This window comes from Crocodylus porosus, unplaced genomic scaffold (assembly GCF_001723895.1).
Source record: "Crocodylus porosus isolate Cpor-Errol unplaced genomic scaffold, CroPor_comp1, whole genome shotgun sequence".
Taxonomy (NCBI): Eukaryota; Metazoa; Chordata; order Crocodylia; family Crocodylidae; genus Crocodylus; species Crocodylus porosus.
The window spans coordinates 55,034,487-55,059,818 of NW_017728918.1; the positions used below are offsets into that span (position 1 = coordinate 55,034,487).

General features: G+C 41.6%; 1 protein-coding gene across 2 annotated transcripts in view; it reads left to right on the forward strand.

Annotated features, from left to right (window-relative positions):
• COL19A1 (collagen type XIX alpha 1 chain) overlaps window positions 1-25,332 on the forward strand; it is a 391,132-nt gene that overhangs the window by 22,577 nt on the left and 343,223 nt on the right. For both annotated transcript variants that reach the window (XM_019537606.1, XM_019537607.1), the window contains exons 5-9: window positions 15,399-15,522; window positions 15,856-16,131; window positions 18,741-18,821; window positions 22,520-22,645; window positions 23,168-23,230. In XM_019537606.1, coding sequence (XP_019393151.1) covers window positions 15,399-15,522; window positions 15,856-16,131; window positions 18,741-18,821; window positions 22,520-22,645; window positions 23,168-23,230 — 670 coding nt within the window. The remainder of the gene's footprint in view (window positions 1-15,398; window positions 15,523-15,855; window positions 16,132-18,740; window positions 18,822-22,519; window positions 22,646-23,167; window positions 23,231-25,332) is intronic.

Sequence of the window (25,332 nt, forward strand, 5' to 3'; positions counted from 1 at the left end):
TGCTGGGATCCTATGACCCCAGCTGACTTCCTGCCCTTTGGGCAGGGGGCTGGACTCGATGATCTCCTGAGGTCCCTTCCAGCCCTGATGTCTATGAAATCTATGAAATCTATAAGCTGAGGCACTGCACCGGTGGGGGTGGGAGCAGCCGGCCCAGGCTGACACAGCCCAATGCAGCAGCAGCTGGGGGAGAAGAAGAGTGAGCCTGCTCCCCCACATCCCTCTCCGCAGTGTTGGCCCTGAGCTCACTCCACCCATCCCCCTGCCACCACAGGCTGGGCCTGCTGCTCCCCCACTGTCACAGTGGCCCAGCTTCTTCCTACCCTCTGGCCCGGTCCTCCGCTGCCCAGGCTCGCTCTTCCCCTTCCCCTTCCCCTTTCCCCCCCGCCAGTTCAGTGTGGTAGGAAGGTGGGGCATGGGCCCAGACCCCAAGCAGCAGGAGGGAAGGAGGGAGCAGGCCCAGATGTGGAAGCATGGGGCTTCCTCCCTGCCTGCTCCCCCCCGTCATTCTTAAGTGCAATTAGCTCATATATATTATAGTAGCTGAATCAAAAACACAGGTACAATATCATTATGAAGCAGTGGGGATGTGGAAGAAAAATATTAAAATGTCACTTAGTTAAATGATCTAATACCTCTTGTTGGAGACATTTAAATTATATATTGCACCTTAGCTTTCCCCATGTATGAATCTGGGAACTTAAACCTGCAGCTAAATGAATCAATGACAGGTGAATTGATATCTGGATGAATTGATATCTGGAACACATTATTGGGGACTCTATTATTATTAATTTTTATTTCAGCATCCGTGTGCTTAACTTGCAGTACTTCACAGAACATAAAGCAAGACACAATTCCTTCCTTAAGGAATTTTCAGTCTAAGGCCACTCTCCTACAACAGGAAGCATGCAGGACATCACTTGTCTTATGCGGCGCTAACTGGTATAGAGGTCTCCTGATGTACCTCACATTGTAGGACAAGACCTAAGCACAGAAGCACTGTGTGAAAAAGTAGGAAAGATAATTTTGTTTTTCTTATTTTATGCATCTGAGCATTACAGACAAAGGGAGTAAAAATGATCCAAATGTCTGCTGCTTTTGTTTTAAAAAAAGGAAAAAAGGAGAGGAAAAAACTTTTTCCAGTCAACATTATTTAGGAGAAAATAACATTGGTAGTATTGAATTTAACAAATTGCCAACTGTACATGAATAGCTTTGACTGTACTGTATTAAACAGTTCTGTTTTGCCATATATATTTTGCTGGTTTAGAATATCTCAAATGTCATGAAAACTCATTTTCACCAGTATTATTTTCAACACTGCCTTTTAGTTCCTTTTTCTTTATGAGTTATTTCTGCTGCTGAACAAGGCTGTTGTGCCATTGTCAAGGTTCCAAATCTATCATAAACATTTCTCTTGGACTGCTATCACTGTATCCTTCGTATAAGGCTTGGGTACTGATTCTTTCTTGCAGCTACGAATCCCCTAATTTTGCTGGGTAGAATCTCCATTGAAGAGAATTAGAGGGTGCAGGCATACCTGATGGAATAGAAGCCATGATGGTTTAGAACCATGTCTTCTTTAGGAGCTATATTCTTGACACATATGGTGGGGATGGACCAAGTTAAATGCATGTACAACCACATAGATCAGTAAAGTTGTATGGTATGACTAGTGTTAGACCTTGGCCCCATGTGTAGGACTTACCAGTTCTGCTGAGTGGGTTGAGATGATCTGTGCATCTTGGATGTAGGGAGAAAAGTGTATAATATTCCAGATAATGCAGAAATGTGCTGTAGCTCATAACGGGTATTCGCCAGCAGGCTGGGGAAAAAAATGAAAAATATGGATTTAGCAACTATATAATGTTTAGTCTCTGACCTAACACATGTGCATGGCTGTAGAGTGCTTTAAAAATGGCCGATAGTGTGAAAAATTAAGTCTTGTCAAATCAGGTATGTGACTGAAGGTGCTTTGCTTTAGAGCACCTTAGGGAACTTGTGTTCCCTCAAGGAGGGAGGGGGAAGTGAGCAGCATGGAGCTGCCAGCTGCCTAGCCTCAGCTGGAAAGGGGGCAGTGGAATGGAGGCCCCTCATCTCATTGGCTTAGCTCAGCTCCCTTCAGTACAGGGTAGTTGTGGGGGCCTAAGAGGTAAGAGAACTCCATTCCACTGCCCACCCCCAACTTGGGCTGGACAAAGCCCAGCCAGCAGCTCCATGCTGCTCACTTCCTCTTCCCCCCCATTCCCTGCTGACCGTCCTGGAGCTGGGAGGGAGAGGCGGGACTGGAGAGAGAGGCAGTTCAGCAGCTTCCTTGGAAGATGCTAGAGCACATCTGCCTGCTGGCCAGGAGAGTGGTGCAGGCACACCTGATGCCCTCGGACCCAAGAGGCAAATGTCTGTTGGGTTGGAGGAGGGTTGGAGGGTACTCAAACTCATGGCACTTTATGTTAAGTTCCATGAGTTAGAGCAGGAGCCTGAATGTCTGTAGGCACCTTGAGTTAACAGACTGAAGTGTAGGAGGCCAGGCAGAAGGCACTTCATTCACAGCATCTGCTGAAGTAAGCCCCTTTTCCTTATGAAAAAGGGGTATACAGCTCTGATTTAGTATAAGGTACAAATCTACCCTTTCTTCTGCCTGGACTAATATGGCTAGACTATCTTTCTCTGCTGAAATGTGGGAACAATTCTATTACTCCTTCTGGGCATGTACAATGGACTAGGCTTGCCTTCTGGAGAAGTACATACATCTCCCTGTTCCAATAAAGGAGGCATTTACGATTCCAGAGGATGTAATAGAATCGTTCCTACACAACTTTGATTGTCAACTAGGTGAAATAGAAACTTGCCATAAATCTTAAAGGATTCCATCAATCGCAAGGAATATTAGATGTCCACATTTCTGAGAGGAGGGAGTAGTATCAGGGAACTGCAAGCAACTATTTTTATCACATTTTTTAGTTTAGAAGGTTCTTGGAACTTGGGAAATTGTCAATAATTGTATTTTTAAGTGTACATGGAGACAGGAAATTATATAAATTAAAATTGGGTTGTTGTGAAAGGGTTAGGAGCATTCAAAAAACATGTTGTGATTTAAGATGGCTGATAAGATTTCAGGAAAGGAAGGTCATGACTCATTAGCTGTTTGGAATTCTTGAAAGATTTAAGTGTTACAGCAGTGCCCAGACACACTGTTCTGCTTAAGGATCTGTTGGCATTTTGTGAACTGTATATAACTAAAATGATTTTATTTGCATCAGTTTGATTGACATCAGTTTGATTGAATATTGCCTTGTTAAAAAAGCTTGTTTGATTTAGTTACTATCCACAAGTAAAAGTTCTGGTTTGTTTCAGAAACATTTTGTTTCTACTATATTAAACAGATTTTATTTTTAAAAATAAATATATTTTTAAAAAGTACTAAGTACCATCAGTGATGCATGAAATTACTTAATGAAAGTTAATCATGTCAGGCTGTGTACCTTGGGCATGAATTAACCAAATTACTAGTTTATTTAACTTTGTCGTCTTCTATGCATGCATATTCTGTATCTGCATGTATGGGATAATTATACCAAAAGTCACTTGTAATACAATAAAGACAGTATAATGTCATAAGTTTACCATACTTTTTTCATTATTTAGTGTTTTGCAATAGGCGATGTGATATTCTTCATGCTAAAAGTTAAATTACCAAGAAAAAATTGTCCTAGCTCTAAATTACTACTAGAAAATAGTATATGCCTATGTCATTGTCACACAGAAGTTGCATATATGATTTAGCACAATAGAGAACTGCATTAATAAGCACAGTTTTACCAAAATGCGTCATTGTGTAAACAGTTGTAGACTCATAATATGATGAGCAGACTTACTAGGTTTAATGTAATTGGCTTGTTTCCCTGCCTTAGAACTCACCATCCCACTTAATTCTTTTCTGAGGAACAATTTTATCTCTTAATATAAAATTTAAACAAAATGTCAAATCAAATGTTCCCCAAACAACCCTAGGCTAACACTCCTAAGGACCCCTTCTCTTCAATCTCTCAGCCTCCTAAACAAGAGTCTGACTTCCTTTTACAACATTTCTTTGAGTGTCTCTCCTTGCCTTTTATGAGGAACACCTGACCACTTCCAGTAGACCAGATGATTGTACGTGGCAGGATAGCTTATATCCTTCTAGCTCTTAAAGAGCAAGCCATCCTCCTACACATAGTTACAACTTAATGGGTAAAGATATAAGAAGTTGCTATTTTAAGCCTGATTTTTTTTTTAACCCTGTCCATTCTCCAACTTTCTGGAAAAAGTTCATTTCTATATGCAAGTTCTGTGTCTATGTCATCTTGGTCCAGATTATTTATTTTTTTCCTTATGAAATTTGCATTTAATTCTGCAATTCACATTTTAGTTTTGAGACTGATGAAAAAGTTAAGGGATTTTACATTTTGAAAATTTATCTAATGTTTCCACATACAATTCAAGTGAATTGATAGAAACATATTTTATAAACTTATTTTACTGAGAATGAGTTCACAGGACTGTTTGTACCAATTTTATAAGCTGTAGAATACCATTTATTTAATTTGTCTTGTAAATAATGCACATACATTTGTAAATATAGTCTATATGGGAATATTGTCTATATATTCATAAATTAGTCATGATACTTTTAATACAATCATAGTTTCTCCTTAGCTCCCTTCACATAAGCTAGAGCTGCTTTTTAGTTTACTGTCTTGATATCTGGTATCATCAGCCATCTTTCATATTACAGAAGTATACCACCAGATTTGATGGGCTCAGTAGGAGGTTTCAATCTCAACCAAGCCTTGTATTAATGTGTTTTCTTGGAAGTTGTCTCTCTAAGAGTCAGTTAAGTCTGAGGAGTAACGAGAAGACATAAATTCTGATGCCATTGAATCCAGGTCTTAGACTCATTCTTTTCTGTGAGGTGACTAAAACATCAGATGGTTGTTTTTGCCATGTGTGGCAAACAGTATCACTAAGGGAACCCGTCAGTGCCCAAAACCATGGATTTAAATTGAGTTTTTTAGCTCTCATTCTTAGAAGGTGGAGTCTTTTCCTGCTCAGGTGATCTGCTAAACTATTCTCAAGTCTTGGCTGATGAATCACTGACAGATTGATATAATGACAAATATACTCTTTCCGCAGAGAACAGTGGAAGTTTTGTGTCTTTCTTATCTTACTCCCGTGCCTGCCTGTCTGTTACATTGTCATCATTAGACTTTATCTGGTGGTGTTCTGGAGCCAAGGCAGGAGCACTTTGTAAGCTAGAAAATTCCTTTTTAGACTTATAGGCTGGAGTTCAAGAGGTTTATGAACTTTATCTAAATGTCATGGCCTTACAAAATTGGGCTAAAATAATCCTTAAGAAGAGTATTTCATATATGCGATTTTCAGTTTCTTTTTGTTTTTCAAAGCTATAATTCTTATTGTTAATTTATTTTAAGGAGCTTTCTTAACATAAAGAAAAGTATGGTGGGAAATCCTGACTACTTTGGAATTGATGGCAAATATTCATTGACTTCAGTAGGTCAAGGATTTTGCCCAGCATCCCTACCCCAAATAATTTATAGTCTAAAAAGTACCTTGAATAACATTTCTTTGAAAGATACTTTCCTAATACTTTTTTTGCATTTCTACCTCTGATCCAAATCAACCCTTGTGGAAAAGTTCTATAGAAATTAATAGGAATGAGGCCATACATTTTTTGGAAATTAAATAGGAATTTATTATGAGAAATTACTTAAATTTGTAAGACTTCTCAGAAATGAAAAAATGCTGAGGTACAAAAATGTACCAAAAAAAATCCTAAAAATAAGTACACTACAAATATTTCCAACCTTTTCAACATATTTAGTATTGAGTTCAGACAGAATTTGGGGCAAAGGATTTACTTGGTTCTTATTTTTCTTGAACTGGTTTGTGCCATCTCTGAGTCATAAATACTTTCCCTTAAGTTGTTTTCATATGACATATTATATGATGCAACTTGAGGACTAATGCAATGTGAAACCACACACTGTATCATAATGTGATATGAGGAAGATGGATGAGGGAAAATAATTTCTTATTATTTTGGGTAACAGACAGCTGATCTTAATTTTTATTTGAAAAAGGTTTCAAAATACCTCCTTGAAGCACAGGCTGGGAAAACTCTCAGCTTCAGAATATCTTCATTTTTTGCCTCCCCACTTAGTATTACTGTCAAAATTTGCCCAATAGCCATAACATTTACTAAGTGAGATTATTAGGTTTGGTCATATGAGCTTTATTTTCTTATTAACAATTTGAATCCCCTTAGCAAACAAAAAAGGGTAAGATTTCAGTATCTCAGTCAGCATGATACTAAATACATCATCATCCACCAGAGGAAAACAGTTCAAGCTGTCTCTCTGGCTTCTGGTCACCAAATTATTTGTAACATGACAGGTGATGGTATATGTCAGCTGGAAAAGAAGTGTCTTGCCATAAACTCCAAACATCTCTCACTTCACTCTCAGGAAATGTAAGCTGGATCATTTTTCTCTTCCTGGAAGATATTCAGCAAGTCAGAGGCTCCATTGATACTTGTAAATACGGAAGTTCATAATATACTCCAACTCACTCATTCACTATGAAACAATTAAGAGTTTAAATTGAAACTAAAAAAAAACAAACAAACCAAAAAAACCCAATTAAAAATAGAAGTTACTTTATTGTTAGTACCTTTTAAAGAAAAAAAGGAAAAAGTAAATAAAAGATTGCCTTACTAATTTTGATACGGTGCACAACAAAAGGCAGTCTTGAATTTCATTTAAACAGACGTAAATTTATTGAGTCTATATATTTCTAATAAAAACCCTACCCCCATCTAATACACACACACGCGCGCACGCACACACACACACACACACACACACACACACACACACTCTCTCTCTCTCTCTCTCTCTCTCTCATTCGTTCATACATCACTGGATCAAGCTGTCCTTAATCAATGGCCAATCGAACAGGGGTGTAGTTGCTTGATGTTAGAAGAGGGGTTACCAGCTGTCACGGGGCGGGGTCCTAGGAGCAGCCGTGATCTCTCCGGACGCCCCCTACCGTGCCAAATCCGAGATAAAGCACCCTTGCCCGCCACGTCTTTGATGTTAGGTATTTTATAAGGGAGGTTGCCTTTTTTTGTCCCCTTAGACATGGTGCTCTTGTCTATCCTGGCCCCTGTTCTGTATTGACTGACTTGGTACACCCCAGCCTTATGAGCTATGTGTGGCTCCTACCACCCCTGTACCAAACCCCAAGCCTTGCAGATATACTGGATGTTGTATGGTCAATTCTTTGCAGTGCCCTTACGGGCGCCCCCTGACTTGTCTTGCAATTGCCTGCACCCTCACGGGCTCCCTGGGCTTGTCTCACACTGGCCCAGGCCCTCATGGGCTCTCTGGCCTCTTTCACAATGGCCTGCGCCCTCACGGACGCTCTCTGGCTCCTCTCACGGTTGCCCCACACCCTCACGGGCATTCCCTGGCCTCTCTCTTCTCGCAGTTGCCTGTGCTCTCACCGTGCCTACTCCGGGGCCTCCTCTCGCGGCCGTGCCTTCTCCAGGACCTTCTCTCACAACCGTGCCTGCTCTGGGGCCTTCTGTCAATTGGGGCTGAGGTGGCCATAACCATGCCTGGCCCCTAATCCCCTCCTTGGGTCTTAAGGCGAGTGCCCCCTGGGGCTTCTCACCCACCCCTGCCCTGGGGCTCCTCAGGAATTGGGGCTCAGGTGGCCATAGCTGTGCCTGGCCCCCAAATCCCCTCCTCGGGTCTGAAAGTTCTTGTGGGGCTCAGGCAGCCTCGGCCTTACCTGGCCCCCCAATTCTCTGTGCCCCTTCTCAGGGCTGGGGTCAGTGCACCCCTGAATGTTGTGCCCTCTCTGGCACCAGGGTCCCCACACTATCGTGGAGCCCCTCTGAGGCCTCCTCCAACCCCGTTAGCCTCACCCGGTCCTCCGGTCTTATAAAACTACAAACATAAAACTCAAGCTCCTGGGCTACAGCATAAACTCTAAGCCAACTGGCTAATCATCATTCAAATCCCTACCAGGGCTTCCTCCACCCGGTATCCTTGAACAGAAGCTGCTCAGGCCATCAGGATTCCCTACTCTGCTTACTCCAGCAGAGCTCCTTCCTCCTTGGCCTGGATTACATTTATATAGGTCAGGCCCTGCCCCCTTCCGGTCAGCTGACCCACTGGAGTTGCCCCGGCAACCGGCACCTGTACCTTTTTATAGGAGCAGGGCACTGAAGTGCCCTGTGACACTGGCATGTCTCTCCAAGGTGCAGTCTGGTTCTGGTTCTTGTCTTGATGTAAAAGGGCACTGCCATGAAGTCCTTACTACAGGTTTTTATCAACTTTTTCACAATAATGGCAAAATTACCCAAAGGGCAACTCTCGTTCAATTTCTGGGCAGGTTCTATCTTTCTCCAATAACCACATGTCTTATAGCAGATACATAAGCCTTTCAAAAGGTCCTTATGCAAGCAGTGTGGGAATGCAGATGTTACCATCCTGTTATCAGATGGCAGAAGTTTGCAGAATCTTACGTCCTTGTAGCCTGTTTTGACCAGCTCAAACCAGTTTGTATTTTTCACAACCCTGCTCCATTGTCCTGATTTGAGAACTGACCCAGAGCAGGTGGCAGCTTAGATCTGGCTTTGGCACTGGGCTTAGGGCTGAAGCCAGAGCTTAGCCACCACCTACTTGGAGTCAGGATAACTAATTTGGTGGAGGAGGGCACTTGTAGCTGAGGAACATGGGGGAAACTGTACAGCCACCCAGCCTTCTCCCTTCTGCTCTGTCTCTCTAGGCCCAATCTGGCCCAGCTGGGAGATGCTGCCACTTCTCCCTGACTGAGCTGAGCTGGGGCTGGTTAGGGCTATGCTGCTGCTGACTGCCCCAGTGTTTGAGCAGAGCTGCAGCAGAGATAAGTGGTAGAGAGGGGTGCAGGCATGGGAGTGGGGCAGAGGTCAGACATGGGTGGGTAAGGTGTGGGGGCACGCAGAGGCATGGTGTGGTAAGGGACAGGAGACAGGCTACTGGAGCAACCTGTGGATGGAGTGGCAGGAAGTTGGAGGAGCAGGAACAGGCATGGGGGCAAGGAGCAGAGGGGCAGGCTACAGGGGGAGTAGGGGTAGAGGTAGGGGGAGGCATAGGCATGTGGTCAAGGCCCAGCGGGCAGGCTCAGGCATGGGAGGGGCAGGTGACAGGAGGGCACTTGGCAGTGGGACAGGAACTAGGTAGGCAGATGGTAGGGGAGCAGGCACATTTATAATTTTCTATGTATAGAATGCAATTATTGGCCAGTCATCTTAAATTTGAAGTCATCTTGGATTCAGGTAAATAGGGTGCTTTTTAAATCAGGGGTGGGCAATTATTTGGGCCCATGGGCCTCATAGGTATTTCTGGGGAGCTGCTGTGGGCTAGTCAGCACTCCCACCCCTACCAGTGTTACTCAAATTGCTCAAAGCAAGCAAAGGCTTTATAAAGGGGGATAAAGCACAGTACCGTGTTTACTGATTACATGAGTTAGACATAGAGGTTCAGACACACCATTCATACAAATACACATAAATCATCATTCACATCATTACACACAGGCATACACATACACAAAACAACATTTCCATCCACACATACACCAGATATAGTTACCAGCAATAGTTGCTCAGTATTAGCCCAGGGTGGCCAACCTGGGCTTACTGAGTAGATGATGATTTGAAGATAACAGATTTGAAGATAAAGGCTGGAGTGGGGTGAACATATGTATCCGTGCTCTGATGAAACAGCAGTAGAAAAAGAGACTCGCCCAACTTGGCATTTTCAAAGTGTTCTTTTATACGGCTTGGCATCTTTTGTTTCAGTGCTTTGAGGTTTTTCCATACCCAGCTTCTCTTTTTGCTGTTGTTGTTCTTCTTTTGTCTTCAGCTTATCTCAGCCTTGGAGTGTTCTTGCTGCCTGTCTGGAAGGATAGGTGCATTCCTTTTTCTCATTATCTTCTTTGTGCTCTAGGCCTAAAAGGGATTCTTCAGCTGTTCATTAATTAGTTTACTGACTGGTAACTTACATTTGGCAACTTGTTGCTTACATAAACAGTTAAATCTTCTTCTCCTGTCTATATGCCATTCTCTCATGATTCACCCTTTTACACACACTCATACATAAAGGCTATGCAGAGTTCATTCACTTACGTCAAGCAGAAGGATACAAAATGGAGTTTTCAAATTGCTTACACAGTGCTTTGCAAACTATCTGATGTAGCGGACCAGCAATTTTTTTTCCAGTGGGCCAGGGACCAGTTCAGCTGGTGGCAGCAACTGCATGTAATAGTGCTACACAAATGCGTGACTGGCTGTTTCTTTCTTTTTCCAAACCACGCACGAAGTGACGTCGCCTAGAGTGTTGGAATGTACGAACTGTGGCACTATGACATATCAATGTTATGTTTCTGAAAATATATTTCTTTCTTTCCTGGCAACTCACTGTGGACCAGTGAATATATTTCTTTCTTTCCTGGTAACTCGCTGCGGACCAGCGACCGGTGGCTTACAGACCAGCACCGGTCTGCGGACCACCACTTTGAGAAGCACTGGCTTACAAGACAAGACTAACATGGTTACATTTCGCTACTGTTACACTCTATGCTAACATCAGCTACATTAGTTCAGTTCATGCTACACCAGCAGCAGCCTAGAGCCCCCACACCACTTGCAAGAGTGCATAGCCCCCGTCCCTGGCCTGCCTTGCCATTTTGTGCTGCACAGGCTGCAGTGGTGGCTTTTTCTGGCTGTCGTCACTCAGCCCCATGATACTGGTGGCAACCCATGCACATGACTTTGTCCTGAGCCTGCTCTGGACTCAGCCCAGCAGAGAGGACCAGCTCTGGACCAGCCAGATGGGGATGAAAGGAAGCTGCAAACGGATGAAGGGGAACCTGTGTGCGCAGCCCTGATTTGGCCTACCCTGTGCCTGGTATGGACTTGTCTGCCCAAGCTGAACAATGGCAGTAGCTGAGCAGAAGCTGCTGTTGGTCCCAGGGGAAAGCATCTTCCCTCACCCTCACCACTGCTGGGCCCTTCTTGCTGCAGCTGCCCATAGCCCATGTCTGGGCTGCCCTGCTACTCCTCTCTGCCACTATCGCTGCTGCCTCTGAGCCACCCAGTGGGACAACAGTGGCAATACAGAGGAGCCTCTGGGCAGCCCAGGCATGGACAGCAAGAAGGCCACAGGCTGTATTTTGCCCACCCACTATAAATTATTGGTTCAGTTAATTCCTTATCTAATTCTATTGTAATCAGTGGAGTTCTGTTAAGGATTAATTTGATTTTCTATGTGTTCCTCACTTCTTCTAAAATGTTTTCCTCCATTATCAGTTTTATGTCAGTTCAGTGGCAAAAGAAGTTAGAATAAACAGCTTATAATTTAGCTCTTATGCTGTTTTTAAAACTGTTTGGTAAACAGGAAAAAGGGGCACTTTATTATATTCTGTATACTCAGATTGTCAAAAGTTTTCTGAGGTGAATGTTCATAATTTCAAAAGACAATTAAATATTATTAGACAGTACCACACAAGTATCCACAATTTCTAAAATAATGGAAGTAACAAGAACCTAATTTAAGTTTCTTAATATTAACATACATTTTCCCAGGAATTTTTCCACCCTCTGTTTTTCAGAAAGGCCCCTCCCCCTATGTTCTCCACAGTTTCTCTAATTTCCCTTCATCCCTTTCCAACTGGCAAAAGCTTTTTCTTACCACAAAAATACAAGCTGGTCTGACCTTCTTCTTCCAGTAATTAAAACCTGCTCATATCTTCCTAAAGAGATGTTCACATAAGGCTGGAAAGACTGTCAATATTCAAATCCAGAGAGATGCTCTTTGGGTTAGAGATGTCTTCCTGAAATGCTGCAGGTGTTACCTTGCCCATGGCCCCAGAAACAGGGAGAGGAGAGCCTCTTCCAAGTAACTGTTCATCTAAGGTGCTTCTTGTGAATTTTTCCGTTTTGTAAGTATATGAAAGAAATGGCATTAATAAAGAAGCACCCTGTTATTTATTTTTGATGGAAGTGTCCAAATAATTATCATATCCAGCTGGGATTTCCAACCTTTTGAAGACTGTACCTTTCTTTTGGGCGTGTGCCAGTCTTGACCAAAGAGTATTCCAGCATAATCACCTTTCTATGTTTTTTTATAAATAAATAAATAGATCCAAGTGCTCTAGGCATCTGGCCAGATTATTAAAAACAGTCCAAGAAAACTATAACAGCAGCAGCAAAACAGTCATTCCCCTCATGCCCTGCCAACAACAAAACAGAGTTAACAATAACATGAACAAAAACTTTACATCTCAGAAACAGCAAATGAACTTTAATATCAGAACTTAGCCAAGCCCCTCCAAAAAGAAGGAATTTATGGAATCCATGTTAAAATATTTGTCATGTTAAATATTAAACATGTTAAGATGTTTGATTTTAAATAGAACAACCTCCATTGAAATATATTGTAACTGAAAACACGTGGGAACATAGTGAAGGCCAGAAGAAAGGGAAAGAACAGTATTTACCAGCTGACATCAGCATTCATGTAAGTGGATCGCACTATATTGTTTCACATTGTACTTTGCTCCTGCTTCCATTGCTGTTCTTAAAACTAATATCCCCTTTGTCACATACTCACTCTCCTGTCCGTATCCTCAAGACTTCTTCCAGAACATGCATTGTTTACTCAAGTTTCCAACTTTAAGACACACCCAGAAGGATTACATTGATCTTTTGTCATGTGAATTGCTACAGACAAATTTAAATTATTTGGAGGATTCCTGTTCTTGTCTTAGGGGACATAATATTATGCTGAGAGCAACACTTCTTATATTCTTTTCCTCCAGCAGTAAAAGGTGAAGGTTTTTATGGCGCTTTTCAGATAAATAAGCAATAATGAATATTCGTTAATGTTGAAAGTTGTTCCTTGTTTCTGTTACATTAGGGGGTCATGTTGACGTCTTTGGGCTTATAAAAACTGTAAATCAGCATGTAATTTTACTAACATGCAGTGATCTAAAATTAAACCATTTATATTGAATGGTCCTATAGAAGGTGAGAAGGAACACTTTCTCTGTTTTATGGAAATAGGGTTCTGTGCATTCTGATGAAGGGAATGACTTTTGGTGCATAATTTGCACTTCCAAGTGGATAACCCTGTTATTTTTTATCAGACAAAAATTGTTCCCTGAATAATGAACGACAGGATTGCATGTTGTAAGATATCAGTTCATTTTTGTTATGTATGTTTTGGCTGTTTACATCTGTTCCAGCTGCTTGAAACTTATTTATTCAGTCTTTGAAAATAATTGTGTTTGGAGGAGAGTGTTTTTCTGTTTAAAAAATGAGAGGTTTAATTTTTTCTCCATCCTAGCATGTTTAGTTCATATTGTATTCACTGTTTAACATTAAATGAATCAGCTGATAAACTACAAGGATAGTCTGAGTTTGAAACTTATGGATCTACTTTTTTTCTTTTGCAATATAAAAGTTACAAATGATTTTAATAGAAATCTTAATTTGTTTTAAAATATAAGTAATGTAACCCTTTCAGTAAAATGAACTGTTGGAGGCAATCAGATAAATATCTTTTTATCATATCACAAAAAAAATAAAAATGAGACATAGCAGAAGTTTCACTTTGAAATGTACTTTATATTTTTCCCTTGGCCTGCCAAAGCCCAGTTATTTTAATATTATTTGGAATACACACATGTATGGATCATATTTTCTGTGATAGTCAATCCTGTTTTTATATTTTCTTGAAGCTTGTGTAGTTACTTACATGTGCACAAAATGGTGTAAGCAGTTCCTTATTGTATGATTTACATCTTACAACTACAGCTACTTTGGTTGTATGTTTTAATTATTAAATCCCACACACAAAAATGTATCCACTTTATTGTAAATCAATACTAAGTGCTATCCATCAAGATGTAAGTAATACTAAAGACTGCAGGACAGCACTTAGTCTCACTCACTGTCAAGTTCTTTTTCTTCAGAAGTAGTTGGTAAGAAAGAGAACATTGGATAGGAAAAGGGAAAGATTCCTAAATGTAAGGAGTCTTATTGGATGGAACTGCTGCTTAGTCGTTCTTCCATTTACAGAATTGTGCTTGCCAAGGTAATTATGACTGTGGTTATAATTATATATAAATGTGCCCTCCTCCATCTTCTTCCATGTCATAAAACAGGGAAGAATGTAGGAATGATCATAATTTCTTTTGCACTAGAACTAGCATGATGTGAGAAGAAGAAAGAAACGTGGGAAACCATTTGGAATCATAGTTGTGTGGGGTGTTGTGGTCATTGTTCTGGGAATACACAAATCAGAAGAGTTATGAGCCATTGTTTCTAGATGTTCATGTATTGTCTTTTTAGGACTGGCTTCTAAGTGCTCCATTTAACACTTTACTTACTGCTGAGTGAAGTCACCAATTGTATAGACCTCATACTGCACTGTAGTGACATTTAACATGTTTACTGTTTTATTTTCTTTTGCTGCCTTACGTTTTATTTTGTCTTTAAAGAGTTAATAGATATTTTGGTACATTTAGTTAGGACTCATGACTATTCAACCAAAAGTTTTTTCATAAAGTAGAAACTTTATACAATGTATCAATAGTTTCAAAATGTTAGGAGAAAATATTCATCTCCCATATAAAAAAATAACAATTACAGAAGTGACTCATTCAAAAGTTCAGTGTGTTCTGAGCCAGCTGCCTGGCTGGCATCACGCTCACATCTGCAATCTGGAGATGGAGTTCCTGGGGCCTGGTTCCTCTGCTGTCCCTTCTTGCCTACTTACCATTTTCCCTATCAGTCAGGATTTGTCTAGAGCCTATTCTGCTCATTACAGAAATTTCATCTTCATGATGGAAATGGTGAGTTTGGGAGTGGGAGTATTTCTCTGGGGAATTCAAGCAATAACATGGATAAAAATTATAATCTATCATTCAGATTATTCAGTTGTAATTCAATGGTGTTATTTATCATCAGTCATTTTAACAGTTTTAAAAGGTATTAAATGATTCAGAAAACATAAATTGATCTTTCTAAGTATATTGTTCTTTAATCACTTATTCTTATACATGGATTACACTATACTTTGAGTACAAAAAAAGTTTATATTTTGTCACATTTGGACTTTGAAAGTAAAAAATGTTTACATGAGTGTGAGTGAGAGTCTAACTCTGTGTGTTTAGCATAGGTCTCCTGTTTCCTTTTCTTTCCCCCCTCTTCACCCCCATTCCTGTTACATATGAGTATCAGAATAAAAAGAACATTTCTTCTCTTTTTTTTTCCCTTGCAGGCAAATGTTTCCAAGTGGGCTTCCTGAAGAATACTATTTAAGAGCCACATTCCGTGTAAGACGAAACACAAAAAAAGAGCGGTGGTATATATGGCAAATTTTAAATCAGCACAACACCCCAGAGGTGAGCATAGATTTTTAGTTTTTTGTTCAGTTTCTTTTTGGTTGAAGGATGACAGATACAGTTTAGTGGGTTTTTTTTAACTCTGGATTCAGATACAGTTAATGAAAAGATAGATTTGAAGTCCATCAAAAATTTCCAAATCCACTCAAACAGTGGCATAAGACAGGTCTCATGTATTGACTGAGCTTTATAGTTTCTATTCAAACCATCTATCAGATTGCTAAATTATTTTTTCTTCCTATTTTCTATTCAGGGTAAATTAATTTATTTCTTCTATTCATACTTGTTTTTATTTCAGATTTTGAATGACTATTATTTTTATTTATTTTGCAGGTTTCTGTCCTAGTTGATGGTACAAAGAAAGTTGTAGAGTATATGACCAAATCTGCTCAGGGAAATATACTTCATTACATTTTTAAGAGTCGTGAAATCCATCCTCTGTTTGATCGACAGTGGCATAAGCTTAGCATCAGCGTACAGTCGAGGTTTATTTCCCTCTATCTGGATTGTAACTTAATTGCAAGAAGACAGACAGATGAGAAGAAAGCTGTTGACTTACAAGGAAAGACTCTTATTGCTGCTCGCGCTGCAGATGAAAAGCCTGTAGATGTGAGTGAGCACCAGTGTGCGAAATTGGACAATGTAGAAATCATGTGAAATAGCAAAGTAATAAATTACAAAAATACAAAAATGCTAAATTCCTATTGGATGTTCCCCCCACCCCTTCACTGCTAGATTTTTCAGATATTCTTTTTTAAACTAGATGTTCAGTTCTGCACGTTCTGCTCATGCAAAACTCACTGTTATTTTCACTGGATAATTTTGCCTAAGTAAGAACTAAAGAATTGAGTTCATGGTTTCAGTAGTCTTTGTATTTCTGTATTCATTTAGTAGTGAAAGCCATTCAGACCTATTATTAGAGTACCATTAAAATCTTACTTTATAATAACTGTTTTGTATTCAGTTTCCCTGTAATTGAATTTTTTATCCGAAGGGGAAAGAATGTCTTATATGTTTAGCCAGTTAAAGTGTTTTCATTAACTCTTTCCCATCCCAAAGTTGCAGATGAATAAATCTGAAAATAGAGAATACAGTACATGCAGTTAGAGTAAGGGCAAATTCAAGAGATTATTTAGGGTATTTTTTTAATAAGATGGCGCAGGAAGAAAATTACATCAGCTCAGAGGCAGCTGAATTTTTCTATCAAATACTAAGGGGATCTTTATTTTTCTGCTATCCAACAACTAAAGCACACTAAGTAAAACTCCTTTTACTTTTTTATGGCATATTCAGGGATGCCACTCTAGGGATTCTTTTTCCTCTATTGTGGTTATGTGTGTATTTACATGTGTGTGTTAATATAAAGAAGCAAAGTGAGTAAATTGTTGTAATGGGAATTGTAGTTTGTTTTAAATATAGCACACATTCATGTATCATGTTCCAAGCCGTAGGGATTAGAGTGATTCCATGAAAGATTTTTGATAGCATTCTACATTCAATACTCTTGCAAACCTAAAGAAAATACATTAGAAAACTAAACAGCAACACTATAATATTATCATAATTTAACATTATTATAGGGGTTAGCCCTTCAGGGAACAGTGGACTCTGGACCTAATCCAGAAAAGCCCTTAAATTTCAAATTAACTTCCCTGGGTGCATCCAGGCATGTGTGGTTTATGGTGCTGCAGACATCTTTGTAGTGCCCCAAACTATATGCAGTGAATGTTACAAAGTGCCCCATGCTGCAAATTTACAGCGTGGTGCCAAAATTTGCTACCAGGATTTCCTGATAGCAAAAAAAAAATCTGGCACAAAAAGCAGTGCAACACATGCGCAACAAGTGTGGGCCAGTATACGTGGAGGCCAGGTCATATAGAGCAACACTGGCTGCTGGCCAGGCCTCCATGCTACCTGACCTGTGCCTCTACTGCTCCAGGCCACCAAGTAAGACTGTTGGGCCAGCTCCCCCTGGCTGAAAGGCTGGGAGGATCAGGGCAAGGGCAGTTTATTCATTGAGGGACAATTTGTCCTGCAACAAAGAGCAACTGCAGGGGTGTACACTGGCTATTTGTGCCACTGCAGACACATGCCCCTGAATGTCTGGACATCGCCTTTAAGTCCACTTGTATACTTAATTTTAGCATTTTGAAGGATTGAGTACATATTTAATTGAATATGTTAGAATATCTTCCATCACCTCAGTATTTGTCTCAAATCCTAACCACAACTTTGCTCCATACCATTTGCAGATATTATATACTGGATATATGCCTTCTGGATACTTCTGAGGGAAATATCCCGATGCATATAAGAACTCTAGCCTAAGACTGGTAGATACAGAAGAGTGGTCCCCTGTACTGCCTGCCAGTGGCCTCTTTCCGGTGCAGGGAGTGTGCCAGTAGTAAGAGTCAAGGATGGAGAGCAGAAAAGGTGTGGAGTAAGGGTATGGTGAAATACAGGAATCCTATTTTGGTTCTTCTCTGAAATAAGGTCTCTTTTACACTTTATGCAAGTGATCTAAATTAGTGTAGTTCCTTATGTTCTCAAACTTCTGGTGGCCTGGTCAGCTCCGGATTAGGTAGTGATAAGCAAGCTTGCCCCGACCAGGATAATCAACCCTAAATGCTCCACAACAAAAGCCTTGCAGAAGCACTGACACAATGTAGAGTTCAGCTCATAAAACTGGACCTGGTGAAATACTGAAGGGAGCACATTTCAAGGTATGGATCTGAAAAGGCACTTCCTGAAATATTTAACTCAGGACAGATAGCAAAAGCTATGCACTGTAGATTACAACTGCCATGAGGTTAACTGGGTCCTGCTATGAGTTTTGCACCATAGTAGCTGAGAGTAGAGTTTGATCCTTAATCATATGACTCAGTAGAATAATTGAGGTGACCAGGACAGCAGCCCCAGATGCCACTTCCAGGAGGGGAGCAGAAAAAGCTGCAGCTGGCAACTGACTGTGCTGCTGCTACCAGCAGCCATCACTGTCCAATGAATCACTGCTGCCCAAGGTGCAGAACTACCCTGTTATGCTTCTGACACGACTAGAACTATTAAGTTTTTATTTTTATCCATTTCTTCCACAAAACAATATTTCAGAATGACAGATTATTTTGCCAAGTTTGGAAAATTGTAGTAGTTTCCTCTTGTGTGTAAATAATATTCCTTTTTTACTGCTGATATAATTCCCTATTTCTGTTTCTCAATAGATTGAACTTCGCCACTTATCAGTTTATTGTAATCCAAAATTTGCAGCTCAAGATACCTGTTGTGACATTTCTGAAAGCTTGGTAAGTTGTTAGTAAAAATGCAAATGTAAATATCAAAATGCATCGCTCATCTTTTGACAAACTTTTCACCTTATCTTATTACATAAAGGGTATAAAATAATAGAAAGGAAACCTTAGATATATAGTGGGATGTATTTGCCAGGAAAGCTCATCCCATGTGGAAGGTTATGTGCTTCTGAAATGGATGGTTTTAGCAGACTAGAACTTCAATGGAAGGTGAGTCTAAAGGATATTGTCTAAATAAATATCAGTGGAGGCTGCTGGTGCTCTATAAATATGATTATCCACATAGATTATTAGAAGTTAAGGGAGTCACAAATACGCTATGAAAAAGATAATTTTTTTCCCACTGAGCTAGAGCAGGGGTGGGCAATTATTTAGCCTGGAGAGCCACTTAAAGAGGTTTGGTGAGCTGATGCAAGCTGGGTCAACACCCCCCCTGCTCTGGACTGCAGCAGCTCACCAAAACTCCCTAAGTGGTCAAGCAGCACTGGACAGAGTGGGCAGGGAGATGAGGTGTCCATGGAGACCTGGCTGGGACCCCTGCAGCAGGGCATGCTTGGCTGGGTGTATGGGATGGGGCTGCAGGCAGGCAGGGAGCAGCATTTGGGAGAGGGACGGGGTAGGGCTGGTGCTGGGTCCAGGATTACAGAGCAGTGACAGCTTGGGGCCATGTGGCAGGAGGATTGCAGCTCTGCCCAAGCCCTGGCCCTGGGCTGTCACTGGCCCATGATTCGAGGCCTGCCCATATGTCTTGCACCCAGCCAAGCGTGTCCTGCTCATGGGGATCCCAGGCCAGTCTCCGTGGAGACCCTGCCTTCCTGTCCACTCTGCCTGGCACCCCCAGCAGTGGGTGTGGAGTGAGCAAGCCAGAGTGACCAGGCAGTGGTGTTGAGTTTGGCAGCATTGGTGATGGTAGCTGCAGCAGCCAGAAGCTGCTGTTGCCAGGGCTGCCAGGAAGTGGAGTCTAGCCACTGTGCCACCTCAGCCTCACTGTGCATCTAGGTGTGGCGAGACTGGTCACATGCACCATGGCTCGTACGGCCCCTCAAACCTGGTGGGAGCAGGTTCAGTTGAGTGGGACTGAAGGATCCAGCTTTCCCCTCTGCTCCTGCTTAGGTGGTGGGGGGCCCTAGCCAGAGTCAGGCAGCATGGCCTTGCTGTCCACCCAGAGCTGGGACTACAGTTGCAGCTAGGGCTGCGGGGTGGTGGGGCTGGGGGTCTGAGCTGAGTCGGCCTGCAGGTGCTGCTGAGGGTGGAGGTAGGAGGGCCAGCCTGGGCTGGGTTGTGGGGCTGGGCCCTTCCCAGCAGGCTGCAGCATGGACTGGCACCACAGAGACTGTGCAGCCAGATTGCTCCCAGCTTCCTGTGCCCAGACCAGGTGGGGCTGTCATGGAGCCATAGTCAGCTAGATAGGGCCCTTCCCAGGCTGTGGCTCTGTGGCAGCCCAGCCTGTCAGCACAGGCAGGGGCTGGCCAGGTTGCGGGCTGCCCAGAGGCACCAGCAGGCCCTGAGCCTGGCAGCAACCTGCTGCAGCTGCTGCTGTGCCCCCTGCCCTGTGCACCCGGCAACTGCAGATGAAGCAAAAGCTGTGGTCTAACTGGGGCTGGGTGAGCTGTTCTGCCCCTCCTTGTCTCCAGCTGCTGTAGCCGCAGCTTCTGCCACCCCTGCCTCTGCTGCATCATGCCCCTCTGGGTGGGCAGGTGGGAAGCTTCAGCCTGGCAGCTTCAGCCCAGCACGTGGAGTTTTGGCTCCAGCTGCTTTCCACCCACTGCACCCACTCGCAGGGGCTGCTCATCGCGGCATATGGACAGAGCTGCTGGAAGGCAGCTGAGAGCTATAGCCAGAGCTTCATGTGCTGGGAAGAAGTTACCAGGCTGAAGCTCCCTGCCACCCTCAGTGGTGCTTCATGGAGTGGCAGGAGCAGGAGCCACAGCTGGAGGTTAGGGGAGCAGAGCAGCACTGCTGGGCCCAGCCAGCTTCCCCTTGCCTCCAGTGACTACTCCCCCCTTCCACTCCTGCCCCTGCTGTGCCACTTTGGGTGGTGCAGGTAGCTTCAGCCTAGTTGCTTCTGCCAGTGCACAGAGCTCTAGCAACAGCTCTTGGCTGCCTTCTATCCACTCTGCCCACAAAGCTCAATGAGCAGTCCCTGCAGGCAGGCGCAGTGGGTGGAAAGCAGCTGGAGCTGGCGCTTCATGTGCTTGGCTGAAGCTTCCTGCCCACCCAGAATGGTGTGGCAGGGTCAGGAGCAGTAGCAGTGCCAGCTAGAGGCAAGGTAGACAGAGCAGCCAGCCTGGCCTTGGCCAGCCTGCAGCTTTTGATGCAGACACAGCCACTGGGTGCTGCACAGGGCAGGGGGTGTGGTGATGGCTGTGGTGGGTGGCTGCCAGGCTCAGTTACAGGTTTACATCAGTTTCTGATCACATAAGCCAGTTTATGTGTAACTTCTATCCCTAGCTTATATGTGTAACTGATACAGAGACAGTAGCCCTTTTGAAAGAGGTCATTACTGAGTGAACCTTTCTGAGATGAAGGAAAAGGGGAACAAGTGAGGATGCCAGTGAACTTTTACTTACATGCTTTCATTTTACTAACATAATGAAAATAGAAATAAATAAAATAACATAATAGCTGAATGTGAAATTTTCCAAGTTTTTTTTAATCTTTGTGCTGTGTACATTTTGGCTATATGTATTGGTAAACTTGAAAATAATCTGGCATGATAGGATTATAATTCAAAAGCATTTTGATAGAGGACTGGGCTACAGAAAACAAAACAAAAATTGAGGGAAAAAAAGCAAATGTTTTTCTTCCCTGTAGGGAAGTAAACCCTACATGCATATAGAATAGGAGATAGCAGACAGCCAGTAGCACTGCCAAGAAGAAACTGAGTCTTATGGTGGATCACAAACTCAGTTTGAGTGAGCAGTGGGATACTGCTGCTGGGGGGGGCAGGAAAAAGCAAATATAATTTTGGGCTACATCAACAGAAATATTAGGTATAAGACACAGGAGGTGATAGTGTGACTCTGCTTGGCACTGCTTAGGCCTCAGCTGGGGTGTTCTGGCAAGTCCTGGGTACCACATTTTAAGAAGATGTAGAGAAACTGAAGTAATCATATAGGAGAGCCACTGATGCTAAAGAGGTTGATGTACAAGTCATATGAGGAAAGGTTGAGGTATGAACTGGGTATGTTTAGTCTAGAGAAAAGGAGATTAAGAAAAGACCTGGTTTATATTTGAGAGGCTGCCCCTCACAGAGAAGAAAAAGAATAAACAATTGGCCTCCCTTTCTACGGGGTGCAAGACATGAGGCAGTGGGTTTAAACGTTGCAGAAAATCTCAAGAAAAGCTTCCTCATTCTGAGACCCACAGGTCAATGAAACAAGCTGCCAAAGGAAGCTCTAGAATCTCTTTCATTGGAAGTTTTCAACAAGAGAATGGATAGTCATCTGTCTGGGATGGTTTACAAATAACATATTCTGCATTTGTACAGAGGGATGGCCTTAGATGACTCTTTAGAGCCTTCCCAACCCTATGATTCTCTGAATCTCAGAGTGGTTTCTCAGTAATGTGCTCTATGAAAAATAGCAGAGAGGAAGAGTTGTAAAAGATTAGAGTAGTAGAATGTATGATTTTTTTTCTTGTCAGGTACTAGAAGAGGACTCAAATCCATATAAATCTTATTTTTATTTTAGTGTCCAATGGAGGACAGGCTAATTACTACCGCTTCATCACCACTGACTGTTCATGCCAGCAAAATACACATGCTTCCAATAACACAACAAGAACCTAGAGACAGATGCTTCTGCTTTCCAAGCAAAGTAAGAAGATCAACTTCTGTGTCCATGTACTCTTTATCTTGTATGCTTTCCAAATGTTTCTACTGTTACTCAACTCTTCACAGTCTTAACTGATATAGATGTAGAAAAAAATATTTTCTTTGAGATATGAAAATAGTTGATTACTTTAAACTATGAATGTTGGGGGGCCCACGCTTATACTTCCAAGCTAAGATAAATTTAAACCTAATAAATTTAAAAGTTAGTGTTCTATGGACCTACATGATTAAATGTTGGAGGGAAAGAAAAAATGGACTGTGGTTGCATCATTTTCAGAATCAATGAAAAATAATGAAATCTATTCCTACACCATTATATTTAACTTGTATTTGCTTATGTGAGAGTCAGTTATTTCATATATATTATTTTTAGTAGAAAATAAGTGTTATATCATGTTCACTCTGGTGGTATATATTTATCTTGACAGATTTGTATCATTAAGTGTCTGCAGTAGAAAGAGGAAAATCAAAAATTTTGGTAACTTGAACATTCATTTTTAAATAGGGAGAAGCAGGATTGCCAGGTGTAGCTGGTTTGCCAGGTCAGAAAGGAGAAAAAGGAGAAAAGGTAAGATAATAATTCCATATTATAAGTCTCAGGATTTTATCTTTGTTGCTTCCTTCTTTCATAAAGAATAGCTGTTAACATTATTTAGAGAAATCTGTTTATACATTGCTTACATGTAATAACAGAGATATAAATATTACAATAAAAATAAATATAACAAAATGTACCTGCAAGTACCCCATGTCCCCTCAGTTTTCCTTCTGCTTTTTCCTCATCATCGTTTTCCCAGAGACTGTTGGAAGAAATACAGACTGTGAAGAATATGATTTAATTAGGACACAACTCCACTAATACATACAGGGATTTCTTTTCTCTTTTTTTTCTTTTTGTAGGACTGGAAGGGACCTCCAGAGGTCATCTAGTCCAACCCCTGCCTGAGGCAGGATCATCCCTATCCAAACCATAATTATCCAACAGTAACTTGCCTATGGCGGGTCATTCTTCCTTTGTGATCTGTTCCTCTTGGTAAGGGTTTTCTGTTAGCCCCTGGCCCTTTTAATTTGGTCCTAGTATGACCTGGTCCTGGTTCTGGACCATGCATAAGAATGCTGACCACTTATTCCAAGGTATCTGCTCTCATTAGCTATTATTTTAGTGCCTTACCGTCATAGCATCTGGCTATGCTTATATTATTTTCATTATATTCTTGTGTTTGCAAAGATCAAAAAGTGGCAGGGCATTTTCCTGGTAGTTAATACATGCTGATATAATTTCTTTGATATATATATTGTTTTACTTTCTGCTAAGAAATGTGTCTTGTTTCCTGCTCTGGAGGCAGATTTCATCTCCTTTGCCTGATGTATAACTATTTAGTGTCTTACTTAGACATGTGCCAATTTGCTGTCTGGTAGTATGAAGAAACAGTTTGCTATCTGGTACTAAGAAGAGCCTAATTTATCATCGTGTCAGGTGTTGACATTCTTTTAGTAGTGGATTAAAATAACACAGAAATGGTTAAAATAACACCTTTGGGCCACTACTTATGACCAGGAAACCACCATTTTCCTTTCAACTGAATTGCCCTTGACATGCTTGCCACTTGGCCACTGCCGAATGTCACTGCTTCCCTCCACCACCAAATTGCCACCAGTGTCCCAGCTTCATGGCCTGGATGATTGGTTGGTGGGCCAGATCTGGCCTGTAAGCCATAGGTTGCTGACCTCTTCTCTATGTGAAAATATCTTTAAAAAAGAAAAATAATGTTGCTGGTAATGTGGAATAGGGCAGAAAGCAGAAAAAAAATCTTTATCCTATATCATTTTCCTGTCACTTCTTCCCCTTGGTAGTCTCAACTTTGCAACATTAAGAATTGGTGAACAGTTGTTGTCATGAAAAGGAACCAGCCACCTTTTGGCTCCTCCTGCAGCCTGAAATCCTCTGAATCCAGCTAAAACCTTCAACTGTATAAAATTTTCTTATACTTTTGAAGTATCCATCAAGGTTCCCTCCATACTTGATGTTCATTTCATTTACTAGTGATGGGAAAATCTTACCATGTCTGAAGACCCCATTTAGCAGGTACACACCCAGAGGTCTGAAAGCTTATTCAGGTATCAGATTTCTTGGGTATTCAGAATTGGATGGGTATCTCATGGAAATAACTTTATTTTAGGCTTCCCAATATTTTCTATATCTGCTTAGAGCATAAATACAGTAAGAATGCTTTTCTTAAGGTAACTGCCTTGTCCATACTTGGTGTCAGTTGGAGCATAGAAGTATAAAACTTTAAACATGAAGTCTGGAAAGAAAAAGTTAAATTGACTTAATCAAAGATCAGAAAAATCTGGGCTTAGGTAACTTTATTTGTTGCTAGCAAAGGTTCCTGAAAGGGTAGATTTTCATTTTATGTGGCTGTGTCCATTCACTCTTTATCAAGGTCAAAAGCAAAATTGCAATGTGATACTTAAAAGGGGTGTTCTGGGCCAAATGATATCCCCAGGTATAGCTATCAAAAAGATATGAATGTATGTTAATAATAACAAAAGATACTTTAGAGCAGTGATCTCCAAAGTGGGGTGCACGTACCCCAGGGGGTGCACAAGATGATCCATTGGGGTGCAGGAAGAAAATATTAAAACTTCTAATTCAATTTATATATATAT